The sequence below is a fragment of the Gavia stellata genome, chromosome 29 (genome assembly GCF_030936135.1).
Source record: "Gavia stellata isolate bGavSte3 chromosome 29, bGavSte3.hap2, whole genome shotgun sequence".
Taxonomy (NCBI): Eukaryota; Metazoa; Chordata; class Aves; order Gaviiformes; family Gaviidae; genus Gavia; species Gavia stellata.
Window position 1 is genome coordinate 4,697,738 of NC_082622.1, and position 21,632 is coordinate 4,719,369.

At 55.9% G+C, this 21,632-nt stretch overlaps 1 protein-coding gene across 1 annotated transcript in view; it reads right to left on the reverse strand.

Annotated features, from left to right (window-relative positions):
• SLC9A1 (solute carrier family 9 member A1) overlaps positions 1-14,977 on the reverse strand; it is a 31,320-nt gene extending 16,343 nt beyond the window's left edge. Inside the window, exon 1 of the mRNA XM_059830692.1 lies at positions 14,641-14,977. Coding sequence (XP_059686675.1) covers positions 14,641-14,977 — 337 coding nt within the window. The remainder of the gene's footprint in view (positions 1-14,640) is intronic.
• Between the last annotated feature and the right edge of the window lie 6,655 nt (positions 14,978-21,632).

Here is a 21,632-nt window from a genome sequence, read left to right on the forward strand (position 1 = left end):
TTAGAAGTTGATTTTTTTTTTTAAAGATACAGGTACAGAAAGAGCTCCTAAGCAAAACAATTTCCTCCAGATCAAACCAAATGTTTCATTCAAGCCTCATTATTTTCTTGTTGCTAATTACGAAGAAAAGCCAAGAACCAGGAAGGTAATTAATTTATACTGCTTTTTGTGACTCACTGAGTTAATGCAGATACCACACAGGGGCCACACAGCCGGCACCCACCCAAACCTCACCACGGGCTTGGTGTGCAAAGCAAGCACAGGGAGAGAAGGCAAATTCAGCCCTAATTTCGGGGATCACTCTTCTGTACCCCAGCCTCCCTCGGGCAGGGGTCTGTGACCCGCCTGATGCACAGGACTCGGGTTAAAATCCACGAGCATCCAGCACTGCATTGCAGCCTCCAGACATTTTCAGTCTGCAAGAAGTGGGGATTGAGTACAACCATTTTGTCTGCTTTAAGCAGGGCACGGGATGGAGGCGGGGAGGGAGACGAAGCCCCATGCTGCACCGCAGAGTTCTGCCAGCTCAGACCCACCGAGGCCATCGCCGCTGGCCCCACTGCGCCCGGGTTGGGTCCCCACAGGGTCCGTCCACCCCAACACAAGGTGCCCAGCACAGCCCGGCTGTGATCGTGACCAACCCCTAGACCTCAGTTCCGAGCTGGATTGCACACAACGCCCCTAAAAGTCACATCGCCGCAGTCAATAGCCATTAAGACTCGTTGCTAGTTGCCAAAGGTACGGCTTTTATTTTCTTTTGGTGTGACGTTACGGTGCCCCTTGCCTACAGACCTTGCTCAAACAGTTGGGTCCCACCTCGCAGCCGCTGAATTACCCCATGTTTTCCCTCTCTTCCCCCCATACTGCAAACAAACCGGGGGCAAATGGAAATTTTCCTGCGATAGGAGACCCAGAGCCAGCTGGTACAGCCTCCAGCTCACTCAATCTCGTGTATTCAGCCCTAACGCCTACAGCGAGGCAAGCGTGCATGAGAAGGTGACCTGCCCAGACCCTGCCTGCTTTGCAGAAGATAAGAACAGTGCTGATAGCATCAGGCCAGCCCACGAATGAGTCAAAACCTGAAAGCTACAGAACAAAAACCAGAAACTGTCAGGTACCAGCATGCAACAGCCTTGCTGCAGCTTAGAGAGTCAGTCACAGCGACCGGTAACTTGCACAGGCCTGGCCCTTGCAGACCTTGCAAGGACTCATGCAAACCAACTCGGTCAAGCCCTTAAAGTACAGCCCCGTTAGCAAAAGCAGGCGGTCCCGCTAGTGCAGCATCACAGCATCAGGGAAGAGCCCTTCATCCCAGGCGAAGGGCAGACAGCTTCTACGCATCTCTCTTGCCAGGAGGAGCTGGCGGGGAGTTTGCAGCAGGGCTGTGATGTCTGACAGTTTCCCAACTGCACCATCCTGCTGCAGCAGCAGTTTGCAGCCAGTTCCCACTGGTGGGCCCCGAACAAATCCTCCGATGCGAGGGGAGACAAGTCTAGCCACCCTGCACCCCCGAGGCAGCTGGAGAGAGCGCACACGCACTTGCCTTTCCCAGATCTTACTGTCCCCTGGGGACCTGCGGGGAGCAAAGCCCATGCCCCAGAATAGGGTAAACAGAGAATAAGCTGCAGCCAGAGCCTTCCTCCTCAGGAGGATGCTGAGAGCTCCCCATGCCCCGTGCACACAGGGGATGGATGCCAGGCCATCAGCAGGAGCGATGCTGGTCTGGCACTCTGCAAGGTCAAGGGGCCAAGGAGAGGACAGTTCAGAGCTGGTCTGGGGTGCAAGGCTGTGCTATTTCATGCCTGGAGCCTTTCAGAGAGCACTTATTTAGAGCCATTTCATGCATTTTAGCTGCTAGGATAAGCAACAGCCGTGGGGACTGGCGATAAGGGGAATGGGTCCAGCGTGCTGTCCAACCAGCCATTACAGCAGGGCACGGAGGGGAGGACGAGCAGGCGGGTACCGCTCCTCCCCACCCCACGCTGGCTGCTGGCACGACACAGCTGGGAGCGCAGAGGGCAAGGAGCTGAGCTACGCTGCCCACGAGCCCCTGCGCAGGCAGCAATAGCCACGGCAGGGCAAGGGCAAAGTCTCTTCTGGTAACTCGGTGCCCGCAGCAACGTCATGTAGGAATGTGCCTCTAATCCTCACCGTCGTGTCAGGGCCTTGCCTTCCCTGGGAGCGCCTGCTTAGCCCTCCTCCTGGGGCTGCGAGCTCCGCCGAGGGCCATACCAGCCGTGGCAGGAATTGCCTGGCTCCAAAGGGATGCAGGGATGCCAAACTTCACACTCCGTCAATGCAGCCCCCTCCCAGCCATGGGCAACGTCAGCAGAGAAATATCCACGGACGATGATGGCACTACCAGGAAACCATAAGGTTGTTCCTTTAATGCAGGGCTGGATTTGGAGACACAGAAAGGTCCCAAAAAGACGAGCAGCCTGGGGAGCACAACAAAACACATCACTGCATCCTGCAGCAGCTGGAGTCACGAGCCGCATGTAGATAAGCCCAGCTCCATACCTGCCTTGACACCCCCTCCCAAGAAGCAAAATGCTCCCCTTGGCAAGGGAAATCTCATTTTCTCTGCCCAGAGCCCCGCTGGAAGGTCGCAGGGGAGGAGGATGCTGCGCTGCAGCCAAGTGAAACGCCGGTGTCGCGGGACCTTGATGGCAGCGCTGCAGTGCTGCAAAGCGGGAGGGGGATGCAACGATCCCAGGCGCGCAGGAGAGCTGTGAATCATCTGCAGGCACCCTGGATATCAGCCTGCCAGGATGGGCGGAACCCCCTTCCAGAAAGCCGCTGTATACACTTATAAACAAGCTGTTTACGCAGACCAAGAGAACTTGAACGGTAACAAGGAGAAATCTCTTCCTTAGGGCCCAATCCAAGCTCAGCACCAACTCACCCCTCCAGCACAAAGCGGGGGACGGCAGGGAGGCTGCTCCTTGATTTGCAGTCTGCCTGCTCAGCTATTCCCCCGTCGGAAAGGGCTGTGTCCCTCTCTCCTCCCAAGCACCCGGCATGGGACTGCTCAGGGAAGCTTGCCGAGACCTTTGCATGATCCAACACCCGGAGTTCCCTGCAGCTCTGCAAACCAGACAGCAAAGGTTCATGCCATCGAGCCTGCGACTTCGCAGACAAGCGCCAAACAGCCGGCAGCAATTCCTCCCAATTAAACCTTGCTGCCTTGACCCAGAAGGTCTGGTCAGCCAGGCGAGCCAGCGACAGCCTGAGTGCTGCCTAATCCTCCCCCCTCCAACTCTAAAAGATACACTAATTAATTAAGATCAACCCAAACTAAACAGTTGGCTCCGCTGTGCTCTGTGGAGCAGCTTGCAGCAAACCCTAATTGTGGTGCTGGCGTACGTCAGCGAGAAAGGGACCCATCCTGCTCCCATGCACCCCATCCGCACCGCTCTAACTTGCGCTTTCACTTGCCTTAGGCTTAGGTTTAGGTTAGGCTTAGCTTTAGGAACCAGCCTGCCCAGGGCTCCAGCCCAGCCAGTGCCTCCCCGCAGAGCTGGCCCTGACCTGCGGCTCCCACTGCAAGTGCCGCATTCTGGGGGGACCCGTGTCCAGGAAAACCTCCCTAAAACGGGCAGAGAAGCACCAGGTTGCATCTGCCCTCGCAGGCAGGGCAGGGCAGGGGCGATCGCTGCCTCCCTGACTCACCCGGCCCTGACTCAGCTGGCAACCCACAGGCTAGCCCTAAAAAGCCCATTTTTTTTGCCCCCACGTACTTCACACCGGGACACGTACTTCACGCCGGGACGCCTGCGTGGCCCCACGCGTAATGGAAAGCAGCGGCACAGCAGGCAGCCCACAGGCAGGCTCCGGGCAGCTTGCAGGGAGCATCCATGCAGGCAGATGTCTCCGAGGGCTCACGCTGCAGGAGGTGATCAGCATGACAGCAGCCTTTTGGGACCAACGTCCCCCTCTCACCAGGCTGGGATGGTCCACAGCCTGCCACTCGCCCAACGGCACCTTGGCTGGGTTGAGAGAGTGCTTGGGAACACACCGGGGAGGCCACGGAGGACAGCATCAGCCTCCCAGGAGGAGATGGTGCCCAGGCACTGCCGTAACGCACCATGATGGCAATCCACGGACAGAGGCGTTTAGTAGAAACACTTGAATTATTTTTTTTTTCGAGAGCAGGGAGAACCGACACAGCAAAGGCACGTACCCTCATTTTATCTGTGAAGCACTCACAAGAAATTAACAGATCAATTGGGAGTCTTTTATAGAGCTGGTATTAATTTCCTCCCAGCTGTAAAAAGGAAATGAGAGACAAAAGACATTAAATGGACTTGCCCAAGTCCCCAAGTGAACGGCGTGAGAGCTGGTGTGAGAACCCAGCAGCTCCCAATTTCCAGTCCTATGTTTAGATAATGCTTCTCCTTCAAACCAGAAGAAAAGCCAAGGACACCCTGCAAAGAAAAGCAGATACTAAGACAGACCTAATTGCTATTAAAGATGGAGAAACCCATGGCGCCCTGGACTGTTGCGTAACAGCTACAGCATTTTAAATAGGGAGGAAAACACAGAGCCAACGGGAGACGCTGCTGGAGCAAGCAGTGATGGCTTGGGAAGCTTCAAGGCTTGGTACTTGGTTCCATTGCGTCTTGAAGAAACCTCTTCCAGATCCAGCTGTGCACAGCTGTGAGCATAGCAGGTCTCCTCCACTTCTCTCCAGCTCCAGAGTTGCTCCATGACGAGGTGCTGCAAAACCCAATGTTTTCCTCCTCCGGAGCTTTGAGAAACCGGTTGAGGGTTTGGCACTACGTGCCAAGCTGGCTATTAAAAATCTCCAGTGACTTCAGGGTACTCCAGTAACCCTGATCCCCGCTGACTCGGTGACTACATTCCTCTAACGGGCACAATACAAGGCCGCTCCCAAACCACAGGCTGAGATTAGCAAACCTGTTTAACGCCTTCAGGCGTGCTCCACACACCGTTTTTCTAAGGCAGGACCGCATTAATCTTTACCAGCTTGTGGCATTAACCCAACAGGAGCTGGGCATGCAGGTACAGAGGTGCACAGGGGCAAACTGCCACCCAAATTTCTGCTGCTGTTGCGCCAAGACTCATTTTGACTCTTCCCCACCGTCTCTGGATGGGTGCATCATGCAGCCAAGCCAGCAAGGCTGGGCTCTCTCTGGCACAGATCGTTTACCCCGGAAAACTGAGTTTTCTTAGGGCAACAGCATCCTCATCCGGGTTTATATCCTTCAAAAGCATCCAAACAGCAACGGCAGCGGGACTTGAGCATTTTGAGGAGGCCTAATAAAAGAAGGTCTAGAAAAGCTGCTTATGCTCCAGGGAAAGGGGCCAGGAGCTAAACATAACCGCTCACCAGCCACGCTCTTCCCAGACTGTTTCAGCTGTCGCAAGACACGCTGGATGCCACGAATAGCTGGACTAGGAGGGGTCAGCGCAGCACGTCCGCCTCAAACTGGGGGATTTCTACAATAAAACCCTCCCAGTTACTTTCTACACGGTGCAAAGCGAAACTTCACGCTGTTTAATGCAGATATTGAATTGCTCTGGAGCAGAAGGTACTCAAGGCGAAGTGAAGAGATGGTACCTGGTCACCCAAAATAAGGCTGCAATCTGGTCACCCAAAATAAGGCCACGGTCACTCTCCCAGCTCCTTGCCCTCAACCACGTGGCGCAGCATTTAATACAAGGTTCCTGCTGGCCCTCGAAGCCTCAGGAAGAGCTGAAGCTGAGCCAGCCCGAGGTGACGATGAACAAGCTCCCCAGGCAGAGCAATGCCAATCGCCCTTCCCAGGAAGGGCAGATTTCCTGCCGGGAACATGGGCAGGAAAGACAAACAAAAGCTTTTCAGGAAATAACCTGTTGGTCTCCACTCCGATGACGGGAGGGAGGAGGTAATTGCAATTATCACTGATTACTGCTGGGCTTTGCAAACGCAGACAAAGCAACACCACTCGCAGCACATGCCAGCGGCGCGTCGAGAGCCCACGCAAGCACCCAGTCACCTTCACCTCTTCCCCAGCCTTTGGCAGGAGCTGCCGGCACACGGAGACGCCACCGGCTGAGCCCACGCTGGCGAGGCCCAGGGGCTGGAGAGCCGTCCCCGTCAGACACCATTTCACCCTTCCAGCATCGTCCCCCCAGCCGGGATGCAGGCGATGCTATTTCACACCCAGCCAAGTGCTCCTGGGAGCAGATGCTCTCTCCTCTACGCGGCACTTGACAGACAGGAGAGGAGCTCATACGTTGCAAAACACATCCCCCAGGGACCAAGACTGCCATGGGAAAAGCACTCCCAAGGGAAACTGAGGCACTAGCAGGGCTGGATACACCAGCTCTTCTCTTTAAAGGCCTGTGCGTGCTTAAGTCTGTGCCTGTGGCATTTGTGCTGTTAAAATCTCCAGCAGCAGGGTGGGAAGCTGCCGTCTCTCCAAATACATCATTAAGATTTAGCACGTCGTGACTCTGAAATGCAGAATAATTCCAGGCACTGAAAAAAACCCCACTGCAAATCTGCAAAAGGGAGTCTGCTCCTGCAAATGTGCATCTTGCAGGCTTGAGAGAGAGAGAGAGAGGAATTATTTCCCTACCAGCACCCTCTATTAAGCGGAATTTAAGAGCTGTCCCTCGAGGTTGATTGTATTGCGACTTTCTGGAGACAAAGACCATTGATGCTATGATGTTTGTGAGTCATTCCTGGGCAACCCAAGGAAACGCATTTGTTCTCTTCCGATTACAAAAAGTACTTTGCATTCTCCAACTTTCCGCTCAGGGATCTCAACCCATCACCCCAACTTCAAACAAGCCTTTGGTCACTCCTGTCCCTACCAAATTCATCGTGCTGGTGGGTCAAGCTCTCTTGGGAAGGAACCTCAAGCCATGGGGTGACGTACCACCAAAGGTGACACACCACCAAAGGTGACACACCACCAAATTTGTTCTCACTACTCCACTCCAAGCAATGATCAATCTTTGATCTCGCCTTTTCTGACAAACACGCAGCAACGTGTGTGTGCATGCCCGTCTGTAGAGCTTTTAATTTCATTTCTTCCTTCCCAAGGAGAAACACGCATTTTCTTCTGCCCAAGGAAAGAGCACAAGAACAAAACATGATAGGATAGCCATCCCTCAATTAACACACAACTGGAAGATGTTGGAAAATTAGAGAGATAAGCAAGATATCAAACACGATGTAGAATAGATGGTGATCATACAGCTTGCCTAAGGCAGTATATCAGCCGTCACTGTGAAGTGAGAGGACCAAGCATCGATACTTGGTCCAAGTCAAACCATCCCCACAACTTCCCTGCTCCTCTGCTGTTCCCTTTGAAGCCGGCCAGCCCAGATTTCAAAATACTGAAGGTGTTATCAAACCTACACCAGCAGCTTTGAGCCCCGATGGGGAAGAAGAAACCGCTGACGACCCAGGCAGCCCAGCGAAGCCAGCGTGGGGGAGAAGTGTAACCCAGCTCCATCTCCGCTCGGCGAGGCTGTGTTTTCACAGAGTATTCCAGATAGATTTCAGTTTTTATTTGAACAAATTAAGCCCTGGGGACCCAAAAGAGAAAAAAAAAAAAGAAATCAAATGTTTACGAGGCAGCTGCAGTAATTCATCCTCATTATTGCTTACTTTTAAAGTTTCCTCTCTTGGTACCCACAGCTCCAACGATGCTCTAGTAAAGGACCGACTCCTGCATGTCCCTGGGACAGTCTTTAAGGCCCCCATCATCTCCACAGTCTACAGCCAAAACCCAGGACTTGCAGGAGGGAAAAGGGAAAGGATTATGTTAACGAAATACTCTTTTGCAAGCCTAACGAGCTTCTGGTTTATACAAACACCACTGAGATGTCTGTGTCTCTTCTGCAGAAGAGGGGCTCCAGTCCTTCGGTGCCCCAGGTTTACACTCTCGTAACCCAAAGAACGATCCTCTCCCCTCCTCTCCACCATCACCCGGTTTCCCCTTCTCCCACGTGGAATTCTCAAACCCCAAAAGACTCTATTTAGCCATGCTAATTGCAGGAAAAAGACTCGTTCTCCACCTCACTAATTCCCAGGGGAAGTCCAGCACCTTTGGGTGTCGTGGATAAGCCGTGGTTGGGTGCCTAGGCTATTTGGAATGGAGGACATGAACCAAACAGACCAAATATTGGCACGTTCTGCTCCTACCCCACAAACCACCCCAGCTCTGTTGGAGATCTCAGGGGAGGGACAACTTCACGGCACGTCCCTGCAAGCCAGGCCAGCACCCATCCGGGCTGTGGCCGTTGCAGGATTTGGCGAGTCAACACCCACATCCCAAATTCCACCTGCAGACTGTGCGGGAAGCCAGCCCGTTCCTGACCCCCAGCACGAGGTGTCCAAGCCTTCATTAATAAATGGAATGAAACAACAGCTTCAGCTCCTGAATGGCCTTGAGATCCAGAAAGCAGAGCGGTGAACTGGGCACTGCTGGGGGTGACAGGGTTCCTGCGGAGGGCAAAGCCATGGCTGCAAACTGAGCGTAATTCTGCTTTAATGGACATTAGGGCTCACTGGGGAGGTATGGGCTGTGATTACAGGCAGGTTTAGCTTTTCCCACTCCATCACCATCCCATATTTCACAGCAGGAACCTTTCACTCTTCCAGCCCTAATTAATCTAATGGTTTTCTCAGATCCATGGAGGGAACAGTTTGGATGTTTTTTTGCTCAGACACCAGCAACGGGCAGACCAGGAAGGAAAAAAACTGATGTGGCTGTTCCTTCTGAGATGGCAAAGCACAGAGAAAGGGAAACCACAGCATGAGTTTGGATCATTCCCCGACAAGGAAGCGGCGAATGCAACAAGTCTGCATTCGAAGAGGCTGTTTAAATTCATTATCATGACAATTTACTCTTTTGTGGCACCAGCTGCAGCAGTATTTCAGAATCCTTTCCTGACAGTTACTCATCAAACCTCAATTCCACTGCAGAACAGCCACCAGCTCACCGATACAAACAGGGAAACATTTGGGGTGATGTCAGACCACACACCACCTTGGTATCCACAGCCCATGCATGAAATAAGCCGGCACTGCCGCTTGCGAGCGGGCAGGTTGTAAGACAAACATTTCCCTCCGGCTCAGCGAGGGAATCTGCATCAACCAGTCCCACGGATCCAGCTGAAACAGCCCACGAAACCTCCGGCAGCTTTTCCCACCAGCCAAGCTTTGCCGATGGTTGTCCCCAGCAAAGCCTGCCCGGCACAGCCCTGCCCGGCGCCCAAGAGAAGCCAACCTTGTGGTGGCAGAAGGCAAACAGAGATAACCTGCACGCTCATCCTGTACGTCAGACACACATATTTCCAACACGATGACAAAGGCTGGGGTGACACACGACTTCAAACGCTTCTTTGCTGTCCCTTTTCCAAGACTTGCAGGTGGCACTGGTGTCCCCACGCCGGTGGCTTTGCTCCGGGGTGTTTCTGCCATGTCTGGTCTCAAGATCCTGGTCCTGCATCCTGTGCTACCACCACAATAGGTTTCCTTCCCAGCTTATCACCCATCGCCCGGACAAATCCCTGAGTCCCTGACTCACCGGTCTCTGTAAGACCTCTGGGGTGGCCCCTCCAAAAGCCCCGGTTTCAGGGGAGGGATGTGGGCTGCTAAAACCATTTGAAAAGCACCCAAGTGTTTTAGCACCCAAACCTCGCTGCCAGCCAGCAGCAGCCAGCCTCTGAAAATGTTTCTCTGGCAATTTTGAAATCGTCCCTGCTCCTTCGAGTGCAGGAGCCACCCTGCCATACCCAGAGCCTCTGCCAGGCTCCACAAACTCACTCGCATCCGTCATGTTTTGCTCTTCTTTTCCCAGCTGCTATCACCAGCCCGCAGGCATGGGGAACTTCCTTAATCTTCTCCTCCCCAGACACCAGCAGCGATGGGGACGGTCAGTAATGGCCAAAGGCAACCGCTGCCGCAGGAGCGGCACTAAACACCAGAGCCTGATGCCGGGATGCCCCGTGTCCGGTAAACTGGGCTGAGATCTGTCACTGAACAACCCCCAAAGCAGCAGCGTGTCCCCACATAACACACCGCTGCCCGCACCTTCGGGTTGTCTTTCTGTTCGCTTGGCACAGGCTCTCTCCCCGGCTCGCTTTACACCAGCCCGACAATCACACGGTGGTTTTTCTGGAAGTACGGGGTTGGCACTGGCTGCCGTCAGACGGTCTGGAGGGAGGGGGAACACCCCAGACAACAGCCCCGAGCCAGACACACGAAAAAGCCGAGCACTGCGAAGGAGGAAGAAGAGGCAGAGCAATGACTCAGTGATTGTTACAGGCTCCAACCCCAACCGGAGCACCTCATCGGGGAAGGAGCTAGCGTCTAGTGTGCATTAGCAAGCAAAAGCAGGGTAAGAGAGCTCAGCCATGAAGTAGTGCCTTGCAGGGGCCCTCCGCGACCATCTCTGGCATGGACACGTAGGAAATCAAGTCCCCACTACGCACTTGAGCTGCAAGGTGGAATGGCCAGGATGCTCCAAGGAGGCTGGGAAGCTCTCAGATGCTGAAGAGCCGTTTGGTGCAGACAGACAATAGGGCATGCCTCGATCGAAGGCGGCTCCTAATGCAGGATGGAAGTAGGACTGCTGTGCTGTTCTGCTTTAGAAGGCAGAGCCTGGGATGTGCTTTGGAGACACGGGTAACCCCAACTCTTCTCAAGGTGGGTAAGAGCTGGTGGCTTGCAATAAAGCTCTGACCACCAGGCACCAGCCTGTGTCCACACAGCCAGCAAAGGGACTGCTAACCACAATTTGGTATTTACATTCCTGACTCACTCCTTCCCTTTCCCCTAAAATGGAAAAATATTTACAGTCGAACCTGAATTCCCCCGAACAACTCCTGGAGCCACATGAACCAAAAGGTCTGTCCTCCGAGTCAGGAAACCAGGTTCTTGTGTTGAGAAACCCCAGCCCTGCCCTACCCCTCCTTGGGCACGGCGTGAAGGAAACCCTTACAATATCCTTGCAAAAACTTGGCGACGGGCACAGAGGGCTTCTGATTTTGATGTTTTACGAAGGTCTGACCTTCTGCAGCAATGCAACAGGTTGAGACAAAGTCTGGTTGCAACCCTCAGCCGTGAAGGCTTCGCCACTTTTACTGGGAAAGTCAAGCCATCACCAGATGTGGTCTGCACGTAGCTGGTGGGGCTTTGGAAAGGCATGGTTGCAGCTATCCCTCACCCCCTCTTCTCCTACACAGTCTTGAAATACCGCGTGAGTATTAAGTAAAGCAGCCAGCGCTAGCCTTCCCCTTCTCTACTGGGATTAGCAAAGCAGGAAGAGCCCACGCCTGCAGGACACGCTGGGGTGACAAGTCCCTCTGTCCCGAAAGCCACCCCTGTCAGGTGGTGAATCCTCCAGGAACCAACCTCCTTTGAGTCATTGTACAAAAACTGCATCACGAGGGGAAGGGTTCAGCTCGCATCTTTGATTCCCCAAACAAACTCACAGAACTGTTGGAGAGAGGATAAATCACCTGGAAGGGACAACCCTGGGACGCGTTTAAGCCTGAAGAGCTGTCTGAAGCATCAAGAGTGATGAGGGCAAACTAAGCAACAGGACAAGGGTCAGGTTGCACCTCCTGGCCCAGAATAGAGCCCTGTAAGCACTTCCGAGCTCCTCTGCGTGGTCACCCTGCACTACATCAGCGGACGACACCCAGAAATCATTCATAGGGTTGAAGACTTTCGGTTTTGCAGCAACACGTGGCTCAATCACCAGCCCTAATCCAGCAAAAGGGCATCCAGAGCTGGAGGACAAGCCGGGGAAGGGAAGTCAGGAGGTGCCAAGCTGTCACGCACAGCCCTCACGGCACGAATTCCCCCTCTTGGAGAAAAGATGTTTGTCCGCTGCACCTCAGGGTTTTGCAGGGTTACCTCGATGCATCAATAAATGCACACTAACAGGACAGGGGGGAGAGAGGAAGCGTCACAAATTCCTCCTCTGCTCATCATCCCCCTTCCCCTCTACATGGAAACTGGATGCCCCAAACCCTGTCCGGTTTAGGGAGCCTGGAGCCGTGTGCGCCTCCTCCTGCCATCAGAGACTGTACTGCACAGGCGTGCAGCAGCGCCCGGTTGTGTAAGAGCTATCCCTGGGTGAAAAAAAGCATATTTTGTTGCTCCTGCACAACCTCCTCTGATCCAGGGCGGGATCGATGGCGCCGATATTTAGACACTGAGCAGCGAGATACTTTTGCAGGTTGCGAGCGGCAGGAGCCTGAATATTCAGCTGTACCAGCAACTTGGGAACTACACGCCGAAACAACGGGAACAAGCAATGTTATCCCCTCGCTCTGATGCGGCTTCAAAACCCCGGAGAGGAGGCTGAAGAAAAGGATGCCCCAGGACTGCTCTGCCGTCAAAGCCCCTGTTAGAGGTGTAGGTATGATTTTGGCATAATCAGCATCCCTGGAGCTCTGCAGAGCACCTACCATCTCCAAAGGACCCTTGCCAAACTTGCAAGGCAGCTCCTCCTAAAATATACCCCTTAAATACGCAGTCTTGCATAATATTTTAAACACGCAAGAACCGACAGAGCTCAGCTCACCGCCAGAAATAACTTTTCCTGCAGTACAAACGAGCCCTAACTTCAGGCAAAGGCGGCAGAAACAGCTTCACGCAGTGACCCAGCGCAGCGCCGATGCCGGAGGGTGCCCGTGGGAAGGGGGCGGCCGGTGGGCAGCGGTGCCCCTGTGCCCCCCACCACGTACGTCCTCGGGGAGCCACTTTCCCCTGCCCATTCTGGTGCTTTCCAGCGGCGGTTTTTCTCAAAGCACGCTCCGAGCAGGGCCGCAGGCCAGCGCCGTTAGCCCCTCCTTTCTCCACCAGCTTCCGCACAGATACTTCTGATTTCATCACTCTTTGCTCTCCGAGACAGGAGGATTGAAAACGCAGTGCAATAGCCCCGAACAGCTAGCAGAGGTCGCTTAACATGCGCTGGGTGAGCCCTGGGAAAGGAGATTTCACGGTTGCGTTGCCTATGGCGAGGCACCTTCTAGCTAAACGTGCCTTATATCACCCTGGGCAAAGCCGGGAAGGGATAAACCCCGCAGATCCTGCCTGGTTCCACTCTGCCCCGACTGCTTGTCTCCCAGACAGGCAGGAAGCCTCCGGGTCTGAAGTGTTTGCGCTCCCGCGCCTACATGTAAGTAAAACACACAGGAGGGATTGTGAAAATGGGGCTTTACTTGCCTACGCACGCTCACAGCAGGCCGGGAAGGGGATGAGGTATTTTTAGGAAAAGCTGGGCGGGGGGATCTGAGCTCCTGGGGGGTCTCTCAGACCCCTCTGGGCCAGGACAGGGCACAGCTTCCAGCAGGCACCAGCTCAAAAAAGCTCCCAAAGCAAGATTTCAATCGGCAAGCTGGAGTGCTCCATAAGGAGCACTGCCGTTCGCGTTATTAAATCGCTGATGGTAATTGAGGAGCAAAATGAAGGAAACGCAGAGCTGCCCCACTCCCGTCACCCGCTCTAAGGCAGGAACAGGCAAACATTTCACCTGCCCTCTTGGCTTTATCACCACCGGTGGGACCGCGGCCAGCTTGACCTCTGCACTGCCGGAGGCCAGGTCCGGCACGCTGGTGCCGGTGGGCGCGGAGCAGTTACATCACGTCACACGCTTTGGGGTAATTCAGTTGGTTATCGATCCAGCTGCAGAAGTTTGGAAAACACTTTGTCAACAACCCCCGCCCCGGCAGACTGATGCTTTCCCAGAGCGGGTCATCGTAGCGGGTGACTTTTCGCAGCCCTACGGCCCCTGATGCTCGGTATCTTTAATGCAGGAATCCTCCGGACGCTTTGCAGCAGAGGCTGCTGCCCACCTGGGTTTGCTGCGGAGGGGGAGGAAGGGGAGGCTGAAGCACTGGGAGATTTTTTAAGTGACTTCTCCAAGGTTACAAAAGGCATCTGTGGTCGAGAAAGGAAGCAAAGAAACAAACCGGACGCTTCCTCCCCACTGCTGCCTGGGTGCCAAAGGGAGGAAAGCAAACCTGGTCCAAACAGGGGATGGGCAGGGGTTGGGGAGCACCTTCAGCCCCGCTCCCGGCCAGCGAGACGAGCAAGCCCGGGCTGAAAAAAGGGGCTGGGGTGCCGCTGCCCCGCCTGCCAGGCCTACGGCAGGGACCCAAGGTCGTGGGGAGAGCGGTGCCCACCCCTGCCCCAGGGTGCCTGGGGGGCTTGCACAGGACACGCAGGGGAATTTGCCCTGGTTTGCTTGGGGGGGTCCCACCCTGGGATGCTCCAGGGGGGTCCGTCCATGGGATGCTCAGGGGGTCCCTCTTGGGATGCTTGGGGGGGGTCCATCTTTGGGATGCTTGGGGTTGCCTGTCCCATTCAGCTGGGGGGGGTCCCACCCTGGGATGCTCCAGGGGGGTCTGTCTGTGGGATGTTCAGGGGGTCCCTCCTTCGGATGCTCAGGGGGTCCCTCTTGGGATGCTCGGGGGGGGTCCCTCTTTGGGATGCTTGGGGTTGCCTGTCCCATTCAGCCGGGGGGTCCCACCCTGGGATGCTCAGGGGGTCCCTCCTGGGGACGCTCAGGGCGCCAGCTCCATGACGCCGGGGTCCTTCCGCGGGGTGCTGGGGGGGGTCCCTCCCCGGCGCCCTTCCCCGGGACCCCGCCGCCGACCTACCCAGCTTCATGAGGCAGGCCAGCAGGATCCAGAGGGAGATCTCGAAGGGGATGCGGATGCGGTCGTAGTCGATGCCCAGGACGGGGAAGGCTTTGCGGGGCTTGGCGTGCCCCTCGCCCGAGCCGTTGCCCGGCTGCTTGTTCAGCGGCTGGATCTCCTGGGGGGAGGCGGGCGGCGCGGGGGTGAAGCCCCCGATCTCGCCCCCCGGCCGCGGCAGCGGCTGGCCCTGCGGGGGCTCGGAGGCCAGCGTGGGGTTGGCCTGCAAGCCCTGGCCGGGCAGCAGCGGCCCCAGCAGCAGCAGGGCCCAGGGTAGGGCGCGCAGGGCCGCGGCGCCCATGGCGGCGGGCGCGGGGGGGGCGGCGGGGGGGGGCTCGGGCGGGCGGCGGGGCCCGCCGGCGGCGTGGGGCAGGAGCCGCCCCGCCGACAGCCGGAGCGCAGCTGGGGCGGCCGCGGCGCCGGGGCTCATCCCACCGCGCGGCCGGGGAGGAGGCAGGGGCGGAGGCAGCGCCTGCGGCGGCGGGAGGAGGAGGGCGGCGGGGCGGGGGGGAGCGGGGGGGGCTAGTGCAAGAGGGGTGCGGGGGGGAATGCGAGGAGGGGTGCGGTGCAAAGGGGGGGCACGGGAGGGGGGTGCTAGTGGAAGAGGGGGTGCAGGGGAGAGGGGGTGCAGGGCGGGGGGGGATGCGAGGAGGGGTGCGGTGCAAAGGGGGGGCACGGGAGGGGGGTGCTAGTGGAAGAGGGGGTGCAGGGGAGAGGGGGTGCAGGGCGGGGGGGGATGCGAGGAGGGGTGCGGTGCAAAGGGGGGAGCACGGGAGGGGGGTGCTACTGCAAGAGGGGGTGCAGGGTAGAGGGGTGTGGGGGGGGCGATGCGAGGAGGGGTGCGGTGCAAAGGGGGGAGCACGGGAGGAGGGGGTGCTACTGGAAGAGGGGGTGCAGGGCAGAAGGGGTGCAGCGCGGGGGGGGCGATGCGAGGAGGGGTGCGGTGCAAAGGGGGGAGCACGGGAGGGGGGTGCTAGTGGAAGAGGGGGTGCAGGGCAGAAGGGGTGCAGCGCGGGGGGGGCGATGCGAGGAGGGGTGCGGTGCAAAGGGGGAGCACAGGAGCAGGGGGTGCTACTGCAAGAGGGGGTGCAGGGGAGAGGGGGTGCATGGAGGGGGGGCGATGCGAGGAGGGGTGCGGTGCAAAGGGGGGGCACGGGAGGGGGGTGCTAGTGGAAGAGGGGGTGCAGGGCAGAGGGGGGGTGTGGGGGGGGCGATGCGAGGAGGGGTGCTGTGCAAAGCGGGGAGCACAGGAGCGGGGGGGGCTAGTGCAAGAGGGGTGCGGGGGGGGCGATGCGAGGAGGGGTGCGGTGCAAAGGGGGGAGCACGGGAGCGGGGGTGCTACTGCAAGAGGGGGTGCAGGGCAGAGAGGGTGCATGGAGGGGGGTCAATGCAAGGAGGGTTGCAGTGCAAAGAGGGAAGCACGGGAGCGGGGGGTGCTAGTGGAAGATGGGGTGGCCTGCAAAGCCGGGTGCTGCTGCGGAGCGGGGGGGTGCAGGAAAGGGGTGGGTGGGAGCTGTGGGTGCTAGTGCAAGAAGGGGTGCGGGGCAAGGGGGTGTGTGGGGGTGCAATGCAAGGAGGGGCGCAAAGAGGGGAGGAAGGAACAAGGCAAGGCCGGTGCTACTGCAAAAGGGGTGCCTGGAGGTGAGGGGGTGCCAGTGCAAAGTGGGGTGCAGCGCAAAGGGGGGAGCAGAGAACTGGGACAGTGTTAAGGCAAGGTGGGATCCAACTGAAAATGGGGTGCACAGAGGAGAGGCAAGCAATGGACGAGGGTGCAAGCCCCAGAGGGAGATGCAATGCAAGGCGGGGTGCCAGGAGACAAGGGGGTGCAATGCGAAGAGGACATGCATGGAGGCAGAGGGTGCTAATGCAAGGTTGGATGCAAAGAGGTATGGGGGCGAAAATGCAAGGAGGGGTGCACAGAGATGAAGGGGGTGCAAGGAGTCAAAGGGGCCCTAATGCAGGGGCCGGGGGGTGCAAAAGAAAGGACGGAAACGGGATCTGCGGGCCGGCCTGGCGGGTGCCCGCTGTGGAGGGGTGCAGTGGGGTGACGCAGCACTACACCATGCCCAGCAGCGTGGGGTGGCAGGGAGACCGAGGGTGCACGGCCCAGGCACCCTGCAGCGGGGCAGCCAGGGCTTGCGGGGCTGGCAGAGCACCCTGGGCCCATCGGGGAGAGCAGAGCAGCCACCTGCCTCCTCCATGTTTGCTGCTTGGAGAGGGACAGCCATGGTCTGCTTAGCCTCAGCATGGAGGCACTGCTCTGGGGCGGTGGGATTTGCAGAGCGATGACTTCCAGGGGGACAGGTCTGGTGGGTATTGGCTGCTATTCTGGACCAACATGGTGCTGTAAGCCCATCTGTGCTTGTTGGTACCGTCGTCGTGCCCTTTGCCCCGGTCACCAGCGTAGTCTGAGTCACGAGGAAATCTGATAACGCTCTAATAAAACCACGGGAGTAGCGTGGGGGGGTTGCTCGGCACCGTGCAACTGGGCTCAGCCGCCCTGATTTCTTGGCTCTGCTACCGACTTCCTGAGTGTCACGTGCGTGTGACCGGAGCTACCAAAACCGGCGGGAGTTTTGAACCGATTTATTAGCTAAACTTTAGGGGCAAATGAGCCTTTTGGTAAAGATGCAGCCCCTAATCTTCGGTGCTGCTCAGTGTGAGGAAGGCATGGGCCCTTGGCATGACACATGGCAGCTAGAGCTTGAGCTTTGAAGGTTACACTTGCTGTTTTGTGTCGGTTATGTTCTTGTTTTGAGATGGCATCAGCTCCCAAGCGCTGGCGGTCGGACGCACTGGGGAAGGCTGCAAGGAACGCTGCCCTTCGTCCTCCTGGCAGAGAGGAGGGCAGCACAGCAGTGTTGCTGCAGCTACTTGGTGGAAATAATCAACAACAAATGTGACCCATCAATTAAAGTGAATCATCAGCCTGAGCAGGAACCAGCTAGGTGTGTCAATTCCTCTCTTCCGCTTGGTTATGTTCTGGATAGTCAAATTAATCTGTTTTAGCAATTAAGCAAGGAATCCTGAGCGTTTCTCGTTTTGAAAGGGCTTAGTCATATCTGGGTGAGAAGCCTGATCCTAGACGACAGCAGTTGGTACGCGTTTCGGTTGAAGGACGACCGTGCGCTGGCAGCATGCAGACAACTAGAGACTTGTTCAGGAGAAAACACTGGTGCTGGTTTTCTTTCAGAAACTGTTTTTGAGAAGCTAAAATAGGTACAATGTTCCCGTGAAATAACTGGGTCAGATTTTTCCACCTCCTCATGCCTGGATCAATCGGCAGCCGTGGTGGGTAGGTCTGAACTGTCTGGTACCTGGCTATTGTACATTTGCTGGTGGGGGATGCAGCATCAAATTAACTTCTTGCTACTTTGGTAGCGTACGTTCCCAAGCGGCTTGGCTGAACGATACCAGCTGGACAAGGGCCTTTCAACCTATTGAAATCCGCGAAGGATTTTGGTTGGTGCAAATTCTTGACAAAGTGGAAAGATATTCCTGCCTCCTCTGGATTGGGACATGAAGACCTGGAGACATCCAATTAAAACTGCATTCCCGAGTTAATCCATCAGCACTGCAGCGCTCTGACAGTGGCAAATATCCCCATCAGGGCCTTGGGGGCTGCCTCAGGGCTTTTTTCAGTTATTTGTGTCTCCTGTGTTAGGAAAGCAGTCCAGTCTTCTCCAGCCTTGCCTGCCGTGATTCTTGGAACTTGCACCACCCTCGCACCGGGAGGGAGCGTAATTAGGATTAAGCTTCTTAGCCTGCAAAGGGAGAGCAATACAACCTCATGAACGGGCAGATGGAGCTTTAAAAATATCCCATCAAGCAAATTACTGCAGTTATAATATACCAGAGCTTATCCTGTTGTATCTTGGAGAGCAAAATCAGACACTGTGTGTATACCTAAGTTCATAATTGTCTTCCTTGGCCCCTGGAAATAACTTCACACCTCCTGCTTGTGAGCAGCCGTGCAGCTGGGCACCTTCTCTGACCCAGACACCGGCATTCCCCCGGCTCCTCCAGGCCACGCAAGCGCACGGAGCTTCATAATCCGGCACACGCTAATACAGCACCCAGCAAATGCCCAGAGTTGTGTTCACTTGTAAATCATGCAGAATCCTCCGCGAAGCTTTGCTATTCCGTAGTAGCTTTGATCAGAGGGTCTAAATATTTTCCAGCAGATGTTAATCATCAAAAGGTAAACATCATTTACATTGCACAGGGGGGTAAACCCAGGTAGACACCAAAAGGGAAGTGTTTTCTGAAATCATGCAAGGAATTGGCAGCAGATTTGCTCAAAGAAACCAGCAGTGCAGACCTTGCTGTACAGAGTAGCCGCAGCCCATGCTGGCTAGAAGAATGTTTCCATACATTTATAGTCCATTTCTATAGTAGATCCAGCTCTTTCTTTCTCATCCTCTGTGCATTTGTTTGATAAAGATGAACTTGGCACCGCTACCTCTCTCTCTGTTTACACTTTGCCCCTGTTCCCCCATCCCCGCTTGCAACTCAGAATTGCCTGAGCAACGCGGGTGCAGGTCAGGCTTTCTCTCTCAGTCAAATGATTTTCCTTTTCTCTGGTCTGCCCCAATAAACAGCACGGCGAAGTGGAAAGTAAAACATGCATGACTCTAAGTTTTATTTCAGCTGCTCTAGCCTAACCATTTCCACCTGCAAACAAATCCTAGTCCAGCTCCAGAGCTCGCTGGCCAGGTGTCTGCAGGACAAACCACGTTGCCTCTCTCTCACAGAATAAGATCTATGTCTATGAACCTGTGTACGTGTGCACGGTGACTTCCTGACTATGGCACGGGGTGTAAAATCTAACAACTTTTGTGTGCACGTTGTGTTTTTTTCACACTGAATTGGCTTTTTTTTCGTGCGTAGCATAGGTTGAGGACAGAATAGGAGACAGTATTTACTGAAAGCATTAAAAAATGCCTTCTGTCTGAGTTAAATTGTTTTCTCTCAAATGTTGTAAGAAGGGCAAGTCCAACTCTCAGGCAGTTTTATTCCTTGCTCCCTGTACTTTTCTTTGGACTGAAAACCCCACAGCCTTGTTTCACGAGGATACTCTCCAAGGTGGTGTTTATCCTGCAGAGGACGGGCGCTGGCAGGAGAATGCCTTGTTTACATTCCCCAATGCCTCCAGTTCCCTTTGAGACTGCAGCGGGAAACTTCAGCTCTGACAGTCAGAACCACCAAGGACCCCCAGTCCTCCTTGGCTTCAGCCACTGCTGGGTCTGTCTGTCACCAGCGTGGAAAAAAATCAAGCTCCCGTGCCCCAATTTTCTCTCCGTCAGCAAGTAAAACTTACGTGTCAAGGGCATCTGAAGCCTGCCCGATTTCTGTGTAGAGCTTTAGATCCCCATGAGGACGGCATCTGAGAAAAGACGATAAAACCCTGTTGTAAGGATGATAGTGATGGATCCTGATTATTATTTGTTTAATTAAAAGAGTCTGGACAGATACAGAGGCAACAATTAACAATTATCTTCTGTAAAGAACTTTGACAACAGCTGAATAAGTTAATGGGTTATGAGATGAAGACAAATCATTACAGCTAATGGTTGGTCTGTTGTTTATAAGTCTGAACGTGTATGGGAGAGTCTTCACGCTTCCGTGTAATGTCTGATTTAAGGGGCTTTTTGCTCCTTCTGTTAACACAGAATAGGCAAGTAGCAATTTTCTTCTGTTGTGCAGCTGGGATTATCTAGGAGCCATGGAATTAAGTTCTAAATGAAAATTTAAACTATTCATTACACTTTATTAATAGACTTCAGAATGTTTAATTGTGGAAATAAATTATAGCGAGATGAATTCGTAACTTTTGATTTATTTTACACACACACACACCCCCCTTTGTCAGGGGGGTGCGTTAAGATAATTAGGACTAGGAGAGATCCCAGCTTTGCCTTCGCCCCAGGGTCTGGTGGCAGTGTCCCCAGGGCCAGCAGCCCGGTGTGCGGGCAGCTGGAAGGACAAGGCGAATGGAAGGTTTGTGCAAACACTGCCACCCCCTGGCTCTTTCCACAGAGTTTGGTTTTTTTTTCCCCCCCAAAAATCCCTAACTTTGTGCTGCCTGGGGGAGCTGTGCATTTCACTTCTACGCATACCTGGTGGAAAGACCAAACGTTGGCGGGCAAGGATTAGTTTTTCTGCTGTGGGCAGTTCCCGCCATGAGCTGCCTGCAGAGGCACCGGCCTGGCGGCTTCCCCTGCAGCGGGGTGATCCGTGTGGGATGGCTCCTGGCTGCAGCGATGGGAGGACCCTCGAGGTCATGGGCTGTGAAGCCCAAGCCCCCCACCGAGGCCGTGTTTGAGGCCCGGTGCGACGCAGCCCGGGCACCCTCTGGGGCGAGTGCGTGAGGCAGCTGGGGCCCAGGCCCCGCTGCGGCCTGCGAGCTGAGGGGATCCAGGCCCAGCGAGGGCTGGCTTTAAGCAGCCCCTGGGTTTGGTGAAGGGGGAAGGAGGAAAGGGAGCCGCGGAAAGGCCCGGCGGGAGGGGCAGAGGGATGTGGCCTGGCCCTGAGGCTCCAGCGCCGCGGGCGGAGGCCCCCAGAAAGGCGGCCATCCCTCCCTCCGCCGACTACAACTCCCAGCAGCCCCCTCGCGGCACCACACTTCCCGCCCCCCTCCGAGCCGATTGGCCGAGCCCGCACGCAGCGCTCTGCCCTTCCCGTTGGCTCGGGGAGTTGTCAATCACTGGGTGGCGGCGGCCGGGAGGGCAGGACGGGGAAGTATTCTCGAAAGCGACTTACGCCGTTTGCGCGGAGTCGGGGTTGCTGCGGGTGCGAGGGGGGTGGTGGCGCAGTTGGCGTGGCGCATGCGCAGAGCTGCGCGGGGTGAGCGGCGGCGGGGGGTGCTGCTGAGCCCCGGACAGCTGGAGGGGGTAAACAGGGGAGGGGGCGGGGGGGCACGGCCGGGGCCTAGGCCGGGCCGCGCCTGAGGGCCC